The sequence below is a fragment of the Pararge aegeria genome, chromosome 1, assembly GCF_905163445.1.
Source record: "Pararge aegeria chromosome 1, ilParAegt1.1, whole genome shotgun sequence".
In the NCBI taxonomy this organism is placed as follows: domain Eukaryota; kingdom Metazoa; phylum Arthropoda; class Insecta; order Lepidoptera; family Nymphalidae; genus Pararge; species Pararge aegeria.
This window is the reverse complement of record NC_053180.1, coordinates 10,675,270-10,688,156: the sequence shown is the minus strand read 5'-3', so window position 1 is coordinate 10,688,156 and position 12,887 is coordinate 10,675,270. Positions and strand designations below refer to the sequence as shown.

Genomic DNA, 12,887 nt, shown 5'->3' with positions numbered 1-12,887 from the left:
TACTCTCTACAATCTCATTATCTCGCAACAACTTAGATAAAAGAAATTTGAAACTAAGAGCCAGAAAAAATAATAAAAACGGGTTGTTAAAAAATAAATTTATTTTGGCAATATTTTCGATTTCACTTAGGTAATACTCGAAGGTAACTCTTACGTCTAATAGTTTATTAGTATGCTTTACTGTAAAATATTATGCTAACGTAGTCGAATACGACTTTTACATCTAATAGGCTTCTATGAGTCGAGATCTGCTTGCGTCTGTAGCAAAAGTTTAGCTAGAGCATGCCTTGCGCCCAGCTGGAGGTCGGGGAAGCCGCGATCTCGTTCTCTGAACAAACACGCAGACTGCGCTTCGCTTGTTGGATCTGTGGTTGCATTGTGAGGGGGTGCTATCGAGTTGCAGGGGGTGCAAGGTGCGGCCCGCGGCGGTACCAGGAAAGCAGGCTCGGGCGCGCGGATGCATCGCAAAGGGGATGCGGCCAGAATATCTGCAGCTTCCACATCCTTGGCTCCGCCGTTTGTGCGCCACGACTCTAAGCCTGGAATAACAGAGAGTTTAAAATGGTTGACATTAAGATGGTAGAGGAAATTACAGGGTTTTCGTTCGTCCCAGAAGATAATAAACTGACTCGTAATTCACACAACCGGACATTTTTCCGCATGCTTCAAATGGCAGACCATGTGGTTTGATGATCCATTATTTATATTCAGTAATTTAAATGATAAGTTGCTAATCGCTCGCACAGCGTTTTGACGCTGGCGGTAAATAATAAAATGTATCTCATTTATTTGTGACTGGATTAGCAATCTTTTAATTTTAGTTGGTCACAACCGTAATTGCTAATAGAAAATTTCGGTAAGATAGCAGGGGAAATAGGCTATTACACAGTATGTTAGTCACCTGCGATGTAATCCTGCCTGTAGAAGGATATGACAAGAGGCGCGGCTAACGTCGGGAACCGACCCGTGTTCTGTGTTGGTTTGGCACCAGCCGCGTCCACGAATAGGGGATTCGCGAACTGCGCGAACCGTGCAAACGGCAGCGGCAGGAACCATTGCTCCCCACGTATTGTGTTCATCCGGACCTAGACAAGAAGATCATCAAATAATTACTATACATCGTATAAGTGAATTACGAAATACTGTTGAAGGGTACATAAGGATATTTCATAAGAAATCACCCTGTAAAAATATGAAATCGAAAGAAGCATATTTTTTTCATACAAACTAGTTCAAAACATTCAATGTGTTTATGTATGGCAACCCTATTGAAGATAAAAGACCGACACGCTACCTACGCTACGCAACGAGTACCTAATATAGTGACAGGAGTCACTTGAGTTTCATTTGCATAAGATGTTAGGGCTGTATCTGATTTCTTTTAGTAACAACTATTGCAGAGGTTTACTCAAAAAGTTTTAGCGTTTCGGTTTCACAGTTAAGTTTTAGAGGCATGTGAAGTAAGTTTTTGTTTTTTTTTTATTTACACGTTGTACATCCCATCCTATTCCCGCGAATGTCGTTGGTACTTGGCGACTAGGGGAACATAACGTGGAACAAGCAGTAGCGTCCCCTGTATTACTACTATACCGTGTTACTACCATCTACTGCCAACACCAAACATCTCGTGGGAGACTTTGGCCGTGGCTAGCGACCACCTTTTACCAAATTACCAATAGGGTCACCAATAGGGTCTAACTACGATACTATCTAACAGGTTAGCCCGCTACCATATTAGACGGCATCATTACTAACCCCTAGGTGAGATTGCAGTGAAGGGCTAACTTGTAGTGGAATAAAAAAAACCCGTCTGCCCTCTCCATTAGGGGCGACCATTAATCTAGCAGTGGACTGTTATAGGATCATGCTAAAATATAGTCCTGGTTGTTTAGAGAATATAAAAAAGAGGTAGCAGTTATTTGCAATATAAATATAAATAACAACACCATGATGGCTGGGATTCCTAAACGACCTTTATTACTTCCACAAATTAACAACTGACAGTCGACTGGCGCAGTGGGCAGCGACCCTGCTTTCTGAGTCCATGGCCGTGGGTTCGATTCCCACAACTGGATAATGTTCATGTGATGAACATGAATGTTTTTCAGTGTCTGGGTGTTTATATGTATATTATAAGTATTTATATTTAAGTACATAAAAATATTTATCAGTTATCTTAGTACCCATAATACAGGCTATACGCTTACTTTGGGGCTAGAGTGCATTTTGTGTACTGTCGTAGTATATTATTATTATTAAATTATTGCACCAGTGTCTTTGTGCGATGTTTTTAATAAGCGGACGGATGTAAGAATTCCAAGTTTTAGTTTCCAAAAATATATACTTACTCTATTAAGAAAGTCCTCAGTGAACTCCATATAAGGGATGGACAGCAATAACAATGCATCGCGCTGTAACTTCGGCAGGGCGGTAGTTAAGGCTACCCGCGCCGCATGTTTCTGTATCTCCGTCTCACTCCATATACGCCCCTCCCCCCAAGGCACAGCGACGTCTGGTGCCTCGAAAATATTTATCTGAGCGTTGCGGTACTTCTCCGTGAAGTTCTTCACTGTATTTCGCATTACATGCAGTGTCGAGTTATCCGTTTTGTGTATCGCTTGCAGTGTTGAATTGTCCACATTTTTTGGCATTTCGATTCTTGGGACTATTACCTGATGAAAATTCATGTTAATTCTTGAATTACGCTTCTAGTAAAGATACATATTACCAAAGAAAAGTTTTGCAGCTTGGACAGCATACGATCTGAAGATAGACCTTTACGGTCGATCATCGATCGTTTACGGTTTTCCTGTATTGTAACTGGATGACGCTCTTTCGATTCCATATAAATCGTTGTCAACTTTCACACGATCAAATAAGTACCCGGTAATAGAAAATCTCACACTATGAGAAAACTGACATACGCATCATCATGTTTTCCATATCACTTTGGATGATGTCATTAAGGAAAAATTATTGGCTATATATTAATATGACTTTAAGCAAGTATCTTACGAAAACATAATAAAAATTATTGTGTTACTAGCTTCTGACCGCGACTACGTCTACGTGGACTTCAGAATTGGGTCTAATGCTGCGCTCGTTAACAATTTTGAATCTTACCACAGGAACTATTTGAGAGATCGGTATAGAAAGTACACGTCCTTTTCCATAACATAGGTGACATGAATATCAAATTTCATAGCTGTCCGCCCGCGGCTTAGCTCGTAAACAATTTTCAGTTTTCCCTCGGGAACTAAGTGTTGACAACTAACTCTTAAGATTTTCTATTGTTAGTTTAATTCATTGGTCGCGTGATACGTCGCTATTCATTTCTTTAATCTTCAAAACGTTTACCATAGCCGATACACACACATTGATAAGAAGGCCAGCTTTTATGACGGCCGACTGGCGCAGTGGGCAGCGACCCTGCTTTCTGAGTCCAAGGCCGCGGGTTCGATTCCCACAGCTGGAAAATGTTTGTGTGATGAACATGAATGTTTTTCAGTGTCTGGGTGTTTATCTGTATATTATAATTATTTATGTATATTATTCATAAAAAAATATTCATCAGTCATGTTAGTCCCATATATATATATATATATATTTTAATTCAACTACAATCTAACTCCATGGTTAGTGATGATGCAGTCTAAGATGCTAGCAGGCTAACCTGTTAGGAGGGTAGTACAGTTCTATTAAAACCACGCCCCTAATCGGTTTCCATGCAACTTACAGGAACGCAACCTTCCTTGTCTATGTCTGATGTTAAGCTTAATATACTCACAATAATGAGATCAGTATTAGTGTCTTTCTGCAGGCACACAGTGTTGTATCTTTGAAGGAACTCGCTCGCCATCGCCGCGTGCTCCAAGGGCAGAGGAAGTAAGAGCGTGACGCGTGCGCTCTCTGTCACGTAGCGAGCAGGCGCGAGTCTGGCCGCACCTAGCGCTCTAGCGGCTTCCACTTGGACCAATGCACCGCGAGGATTCGCCGTGCCATCAGCCTAGTCAAAATGTAACACTAGTTGCTGAGACTAAAATAAATCATTACTGTTCGACCGATGGAATAACGCGTTCCAGACCGTGCGTGTTTGAACGGCCGTATCAGAATATTGACAATATTGTCTTATTGAGGTTTTGGTTCTCAGAGCTGTGTGAAGTCCACCAATCCGCAGTAACACCTGCTCATTATGCGAAGAGACCCGCGCCCTATAGTGGGCCGGTAATGCGTTCATATGATGAGGTATCGGTATATGTGAACATAGATCAAATGGACGATGTAACTATTTTGACGGTCGATTGGCGCATTGGGCAGAGACCCTGCTTTCTGGGTCTAACGCCGTGGGTTCGATTCCCACAACTGGAAAATTGTTTGTGTGATGAACATGAATGTTTATCAGTGTCTGGGTGTATTATTAGTATTTATGTATATTATTTATCAAAATATTGATCGGTCATCATACTCATAACACAAGCTACGCTTACATTGGGGCTAGAGGGCGATGTGTGTATTGTCGTAGTATATTTATTTATTATTTATTATAGATGATGTAACTATGATAGAAGCAGGCGGAACTTTGCGGAAATCCATGATATATTATAAAAATTAAGCTTAATTTGCTATACTCCGCGAAAAGCGTGAGAATCTGTATGGTGTAAATTATAATTTCTTTAATCCTTTGAACAATTATTGATTGTAAAGTCAACATCTCCTGAGGATGCTCCGGTTTCGGAGCGAAACGCGCGTAGAGGCCGAAGATCTGTTTGGTGTGGAGTATAAGGATTGAAGAAATTATAAATTACACCATACAGATTCTCCTGCTTTTCGCGGAGTATAGCAAATTAAGCTTAATTTTTATAATAGACGATGTAACTTTAAAATGGCGTTGCGTCACTATAAGTATATTTTTTGTGTATTACTTCTATAAATGCGTGCCGAGTATAACAGTTGTCACCACCCTTCCTTCGAGAACGGACAGTTGCATCCCTTCTACTCACCCTTAGTTATTATGGGCAAATCTAGTCAGGAGAGCCCTTTAGTCCAGCAGTGTACTAAATGGCTTTAGTCCAACAGTGGACTAAAGGGCTAAGTTATAGGTTATCGATTGATTGATAACAGTACCTGCTTACTTCGCGATCATGCTTATTTCCGATAAGTATTTTTATCCCATGCAAACTTTAGCCTATACCAAAACTGAAATAAATGAATCTGATACCCGCAATTCAGGTAGTGGGGATAAAACTTCTTTCTGCATCTAATTGTACCAATCAGAGTTCGGAGGACTCATGTACCTTAGGAGTCCAAAATGAAATGGAATGGCGGCTCACCACCGCAAAACACATCGTTGTAGACAGACAATATCTGCAGACGGTGAACTTAAATGCCAAATCTATTGAGAACACATCAGTGAGTTGGAACTTTCATTTCCTAATTGAAGCCCTTAAACCTAACCTAAAACCTAGGCATCTATCGAATGCTCAATGATTTAGGCGATATCTATAGGAAAAAAAATGTTTCATTAACTCTAATTATGTTTCATAACAATTGGTGAACGGTTAAATGAATGCCTAGGATTTGCCTTAGATAAGGCGTTACTTGGTTAGGCATTACCTGTCGCGTAGGCAGCCGTAGTAGCAGCCTATACCGCAAGGCCACCGGGGGCTCCCAGCACCAAGCGCCCTCTTCCAGGGTGATATCTTTAGGTGATATTTTGCTCACAACGCCCGTTTCTTCTGCGTCTGCCACTGCACTCCATCTATTAGCTGCCCAAGCGCTAACCTCTTCAAGGATTAACTAAGAATACAAATTGCAAACACTATGACTATAAAATATTAAACTATAAAAACTTATGAAAATATTTTAAAATTTTTAAGAAGATAATATCTTATAACTTGCTAACTCGCTATTATAACGTAACAACTACGATTCAAAGAAATTTGAAGAAAAATCTCTATAGAAGGTCAATTGGTATCAGTCGATTTTCAACGAATATAATTTTTAAATATACTCATAGACTTAAACATATAAATGTACATGTAACAGATATTACAGTCCATACAAATATTTGACGGCCTACTGGCACAGTAGGCAGCTACCCTGTTTTCTGAGTCCTAGGCGTTGGGTTCGATTCCCACTACTGGAAAAGGTTTGTGTGATGAGCATGAATGTTTTCCAGTGTCTGGCTGTTTATATGTATATTCTAAGTATTTATGTATATTATTCATAAAAATATTCATCAGTCATCTTAGTACCCATAACACAAGCTACGCTTACTTTGGGGCTAGATGGCGATGTGTGTTTTGTCGAAGTATATTTATTTATTATTTTTTGCAAGACACATTCGTAAACTTTTACATTTAAAATGTTTTCAAGAGTTGTCTCTATAATTATTAACTTAAATGAATAACGAGTGCTTATAACGACTTTACGTAAGAAATTATAAGTAAGAAATTATTTGCTACTCACATGAACTGCCTCTTTGTACGCACTGGTGAGAGGTGCCACTACGCGATGATCGTCCGGCATGAAGGCGTGGGTCGCGTTGAATCGTGTCCAGCGCAAGTGGTCAAACCTTACAATAATATGGGTTCAATAAACAAATTAATTAACTTAATGATATAATAATATATATAGTGATTTCAACATAAAAAAAATTTACCCGGCTAAGTTTCTTAGACCAGGGCGCGTTTGGAACCCTCGTAGCTTTCTTTAGGTTTAAGTTGGCGAACAATTATATAAACATGTATGTATGAACGCTTCATAAGTGCCTGTGATAGGCCTACATGAATAAAGATATTTTGTTTTTTTTGTTTTCATATAATATAAAAATAATGATAGAATGTTGTTAAGAGTTTGAGTTGAGTTTTAATTTACGTACTCATCTTGCCTGTTTCTGCTGCCAAGAGGCATTACTGTGGACCAAGTCCGAAATACTTTTTTGCTGTTGTTATAACAGGCGTGGTGGTAATGAGGTTTAACACCTACGCCTAAGGTAGACACAGCGCGGCACTTTGTAAAATCTGTGCCTTACATGCCCTGCGAAGTTTTGCTCCGTTTATAGGCGACTTACCATAAGTAGGACCATCGGGCTTGGTCTTGGTCTTGGTCAATGATTATAACTAATAAAAAAAAGTTCTTTGATCTAGTGCCTCCTAACCTGGAGGACTGACATTCTTCGACTCACCATTATACCAGACTATTTTTGCCAACCACTGGCACATTACGGAACAAGCTTCCATCTGGGGTGTTTCTACAAGGTTAATTATAGGATTTTTTAAGTGGTACGAATAATGTCTCAGTTGACACATGGGCAGTTCCTTTGGTCGTTCGTGGGTGACGCACTTAAGATCAGGAAATTACCTCGCTTGCTCGTTATAAATTTAAAAATACTATAAATATATATCGTGACCTTGACCACGTTTGTCATGTCATAATAATAGCCTACCGTCTTGCGATTGTTTAGCAAAAAGTCACGCTTAAGGCTAAACCCATTCCGCAATATAAAAATGCATTTGCACCTCGATTTTGTACACATGGCTTTTTAACTATTGCGGAATATCACGATCGACGACGATCTGTTGCTCCGTTGCTGCGTGAAAGAAATACCAACACATTTTTGCTTTTATAGTAATTATTTTAGTTGTTACATGGTAGTAATATTTTAGGTAACGGCCCGGCCATCCATGGCTTTGCGGGCAAGGCCAAGAGAAATTTCTTATAGTTTTCCCCTGAAGGTGTTTTGGGTGCGCAAAGTTAAGGGTCATCTCGAAGTGCTACAGGTCGGTTTATAGATTTGTTATTTATGTTTTTTTTTTTTCAGATTTTGTTTCTGATTAACCCTATGTGTCCACCTCGTTGGGGGTCGACCCATTGACACTTCAGCTTCGCGACTCGCTGAGCTATGTCGGGAACTCTCGTTCTTCTGCGGATCTCCTCATTTCTAATTTGATCACATAATGATTTTAACAATGTAACGAGGGCTTGTTGTTGAGCCTCGGAATGAGGCCATGCCAGAAAGAGTTTGAAACCTAGGGCTCGAAGAAGCGTAGGGATCGTCGTGAGCCCGAACCACGGCTTAGGCGTCGATTGGAGCGACGCCGACGGGGTTTCGGACGGTAATTAGTCCGCACGTTTCCGAGTCCGTAGTGTAAGTCCGGATGACTTCAGAAATCGGGGACCTGGTCTTCGCCTGGTGTCCTGATAGGGAGCATGGTCAGTAGTAGTCTAATCAACTGGTCGTAAAGGCCTCCTCTTTTTCAGAGTGGCGCTAAAAATACCGGAAGTGACAACGGGTAGGCCAGTAAAAAGAAGCCGCGACTATGAGATGGCTGGGATGTCGGATGGAGTGATTTATATGGGAGGGGATGTAAGTGCTTATAACACGCGATCGCGACCATAAGAGCGAGAATTCTAAAGAGAGATTCCATTCTGTACTTAAGTTATTTTTTTGTTTTAACCTTGAAGGCGGTCTGGGTGCGGCGAGTCCCGCGTCATCTCGAAGAGCAGCGGGCCATGACGCATTGCGGTAGCCACGTGGATGACGCCGCGCGCTCCACGTAGCCTGCCCTCTTTGACGAGTTATGCTTATTTGAGCTCGTTCTAGGTATACCTAAATGATCGAAAAACTTGATTCAAAATACACTTAATTCACACACACACATACGTATAACCACCCAGAGTGAATATGAAATGCGAGTTTGTATATTCTCCAGTGAGTTATTTCTCTACTACTTCTAGATTCTACTTAAACAATGTGTTAAAACACCTTAAATAAATCGTGGTTACTATACGATTGTTAGCTTTTATTAAAATAAGATGTTAATTTTATTGAAATTTTTGAAACATTACGTAAGTTGTTAAAAATAAAAGTACTGATTGTTAAAAATTTAGTTTAAAATTATAAATATTGTTCAAACTTCCGTAAAAATATGTTTAATTTAACTTGTAGATTTTCAAAGAGATTTTTAACGATTTTCATATTTTTAAATCCTTAGTAGCTCAATTTTGACTTCCGGTAATTATGATAAAATAATGTGATTAATCAAAATGAATACTCTTTTAAATTTCATTTTGGTTTCTTAAAAGAGAGGGAATCAGTCTTCATTGAGATGCTAAGCTAGTTGGTAGTGTTGTGGTGTAAGAAGAAATTAATAAATATATCTGCAGCCGAATGTTTTTAATACGATTGATCTCTGGCCAGGCAGAAAATTTATTATATACATATTTTTTCATTGTAAACTGTAAAATGATGTTGAAAAACAGCAATCTGCTGGGTTTCTTGCGGGCTGTTTTCGGGGGAATCAGCCTTCCGAACCGGTTGTAGAGTCACACAAACAGACTGACTTGGCGTTTCAAAAGTGCTTATAAACTGGCCCTACTTGAAATAAATGAAAAGTAATTAGTCTATTTAGTCTGTTCTGGATATATTAACACTCACTACCATATACGTTTTTTATCCCATAAACGTTTTCATCAGTTTATGTTATCACTGTAAACATTCTGGGCATAATGAATAACATACCCGTGAGATGTACGCAAGTAGCTGATGAAAGTGACTTGGCTCAATGGCTGGTTGTACTACTACTGCGTCTGCGAGCGCCGGCGTTAGTATTCCTCCCACACCGTTGCCTGCCGTGTTCACATGTACTGATACATAGCTTTCGCCCTGCAAACATAAGGCAATTATAAGTAACTTATTGGCTTTTTTTGTTGATTTTTTTTTGAAGCATAATCATTGGGGATGTGGTTCCAAAGTTTAAACGGCAATTTATTTTTATTTCACTACAAGTTAGCCTTTGATTGCAATCTCACCTGGCGTTATGTGATGTTGCAGTCTAAGATGGTAACCGGCTAACTTGTTAGGGGATATTAATGTTAACCCGGTTTCCACGCAAAATCGTAGTGGAATGCTAAATCGCTTTGCGGCACGTCTTTTGTTGGTTGGGTGGTAACAAGCCACGGCCAAAACCTCCACCCAGCCAAGACCGGAAAAAAATTCGAACTTTTTTTTCTATTTTACTACAAGGTAGCTTGACTGCAATCTAGTAGTTAGGGAGTATGCTAGGGTTGTAAAGCCCTCCACCAGATCACATATTAATTCTCAAATTGCCCCATGATGGGATCGAACCCGGGGCCTCTCCCACATAAAACCTCTGCGCTCAGCGTTGCGCCAGGGGGTACTAAGGTACGTTTTTTTAACCAAGACCTACTAGAATTCGCCAGAAATGCCAAGAAAAAAAACGTCGAGCGATATGGTATTCCAATCGTAATAAAATAAATTAAATTTTGAAGTTTCGACATTGAGATAATAATAGCCCAGAAAGTAAAAATAGTATTATTTTAAATCAAGACCTACTTGGTTAAATCTGCGGAGGCGGAGGGCAAGTTTTTTTTTTCTGGATAATAGTTGGTATTTTGTGTGGCCTTGATATAACTACAATGAATGTTAAATGGTAATTGTTAGTGATAATAATAGTTCAATTTTCCCTTTCATGTTCTTGTAAAATTATATCTGATAAAAACATTTGTTTCTAGATATGCGTTGTTCAAAAATGAAAGGAATTTTATTATAATAATATTCTGTTTAAGAAATACCTACCAACTAGAACTCTGTATCTTTAGCACTTTACCCAAAGTAGTATAAAGCCAACTCCGTGGGTACGGGATGGGTTGTGCGGCACCCTACCAAAACCTTTAGTTTAGCAATAGATCGCTGTGTTGGTTTGTCTATTAGCCTTTGAGTAGCAATTTGCTAAAGTATGTCAGAAGAAGTTTAGTTAGATGCAAAGATACTTACTTGTACTTGGCTGACACAGGATAAATGGGCGGCATGCAATACACAGCGACCAAGGTTCTCATGATGATGTGGAGAGTATGAGTTCCTCACACACCAGTCCAATTCTCCATGTATTGCCCGCAGCACAGAGTTTGACAACAATATCCCACCCTCTGATACAAACAATATATGGGTGTTACACAACTTGCGGAAATAAATTGATTAATTTAAAAAAAAAAAAAAAAGCAACTAAGAGATTGCTTATCCCTCCTAATATTATAAATGTGACTGTAAGTTTGTTTGTTACGCTTTCACGTGAAAACTATTCTTGGAGGTATAAGAAATAATATAGTATACTTTTCATTGAAAAAAAAAAATTATGTAAGATAAAAAAATGTTTGTGAAAAACAATTAAAATCTCATATATAACTATACGTGTGGACTATGTAGCAGTACGCTGCCTCCGAAAATTACGCGGGCGAAGCCCATCTACTAGCACATCTAGTTTAAAATAAAATAAATAATTTACTATGAAATAAATAATTTACTATAAGTACATTCATTTCAATTTGAATGTTTGAAAAAATTGTGAAAAAGCATTTATGATTATGCATGCAGTTATAATATAAAACTAAGTTACAAATTACTTGCTTAGCCAATCCATAAATTTCTAAAGTAAATAATACAAGTTGCAAAAAAAAATAGAGAAATAAGCTAAAGTAAATTCTATAATTTATTTTACTAGAAGTAGTTATAGTATTTTACTATAATTTATTTTACTAGAAGAAGAAAGAATTTACTCTAGCTTATTTAAATATTTCTTAATTTAGAAGTTATTATAAAAAGAGTGTACCTAATGTACAATACTGTGTATCATCATCAGCAATAGTCCCCATGTAGATGTCTTGACTAACACTCAGTTTAGACACCAGTTCCGTCAAGCGTCGAGAGTTCACAAATGACATATCTGACACAAGAAAGAAGAAATCATACTCTTCCAAGTAGTTATCAGCTAAATATTTGAGTGCATGGAATGGTTTGAGCATTTCTCTGGTATCTGTGAAACCGACCACATTGGCACGTCCTGGAGCTTCCTGCAATGCACTGGCGGTAATGAAGAAACGCAGGGCAGGCTGTAGTCGTGCTGCTGTGCGGTTAAGAGCAGCTGCTCGGGTTTCAAGTACTTCCTCAGAGCTGAGAACACCTAGAAAATAAATGTTAAGAGGTAGAATCACATACAACAGGACACTAGTAAATTTCAGAAAACTATTTTTATTTTGAAATATGGTATAGAAAACACTTAATTTTAATTAAGTAATCCTTTTCATTAAAAAACTGTAACATACAATACTAAAATTTTCAAATATTCTTTTTATATTCCTGAAAAAGCTATATTCTGTAATCGTGCGTAGAGACCATTCCCGTTTTTGTATAATTATTTATTTCAGATGCTTACATATTTTATTTTCATGCATGGTAAAAGTAATAACTAATATTTTAAGTTTATTTCTAGCTTATAAAATGAATACTTTACAGTGTCCTAGATATTAATTAAATTTTTCATGTTACTTCTTTGCTTTAGGTTCAAAATGTCTGCCAACATGTCAAAATGTATGAGGTTTACTGGTTTTCTGAGCGATAAACTGGTTCATATTGTAGTTTTTACCTGTAAGCAGCCCACTCCGCATGCCCAGCTCAGTACTGTAATACCGTGGTCTTTGGACGCTACGTCCGGGCTGGCCCCTCGATCCCAGCGGCCGCTCCTCACGCTGGGGCTCATACTCATCTGGAGCTGCAAGAGTAACCGTGTCACAGGCCACCACCTCTTCCTCTAATGGCACAGTCGCCAAAGCAAGCCATAGTCCTATCCCTAGACCCACCAGGAAGTAGGAATTATGTTTCACTTGCGACACCACGTATCGCGACAACATTTTCACAACTTAACAGACTAATTTGAATCTATCAAATAAACATGTCCATGCGATCAGATTACGCTTGTAATTTTGATAAGCAATTGTTGTAGATTTTGAAGATAAGCGTAATTAATTGATATAGAAATATGTTGAAAAAGTTTTAAATTCGATTGCGGGATTTGTTGTGGACGCAAGAG

General features: G+C 38.7%; 1 protein-coding gene across 1 annotated transcript; it reads right to left on the bottom strand.

Moving 5' to 3' along the window:
* Positions 1–12,887, bottom strand: LOC120624493 (chondroitin sulfate synthase 2). Its single transcript, XM_039891076.1, has 11 exons — positions 12,444–12,887; positions 11,631–11,981; positions 10,799–10,950; positions 9,524–9,667; positions 8,460–8,611; positions 6,469–6,574; positions 5,614–5,796; positions 3,788–4,006; positions 2,349–2,672; positions 902–1,085; positions 1–539 (listed from the first exon to the last, which is right to left on the bottom strand). Exons 1-11 carry the CDS (start codon positions 12,706–12,708, stop codon positions 235–237), a joined length of 2,385 nt encoding a protein of 794 aa, XP_039747010.1. The 5' UTR covers positions 12,709–12,887; the 3' UTR covers positions 1–234.

Coding starts and splice junctions, on each gene's coding strand:
- LOC120624493 (XM_039891076.1), bottom strand. CDS start 12,708: ATGTTGTCGCGATACGTGGTGTCGCAAGTGAAACATAATTCCTACTTC. Junction 11,982..12,443: donor GCGGAGTGGGCTGCTTACAG/GTAAAAACTACA, acceptor TTTATTTTCTAG/GTGTTCTCAGCTCTGAGGAA. Junction 2,673..3,787: donor CTAATACTGATCTCATTATT/GTGAGTATATTA, acceptor AATTTTCATCAG/GTAATAGTCCCAAGAATCGA.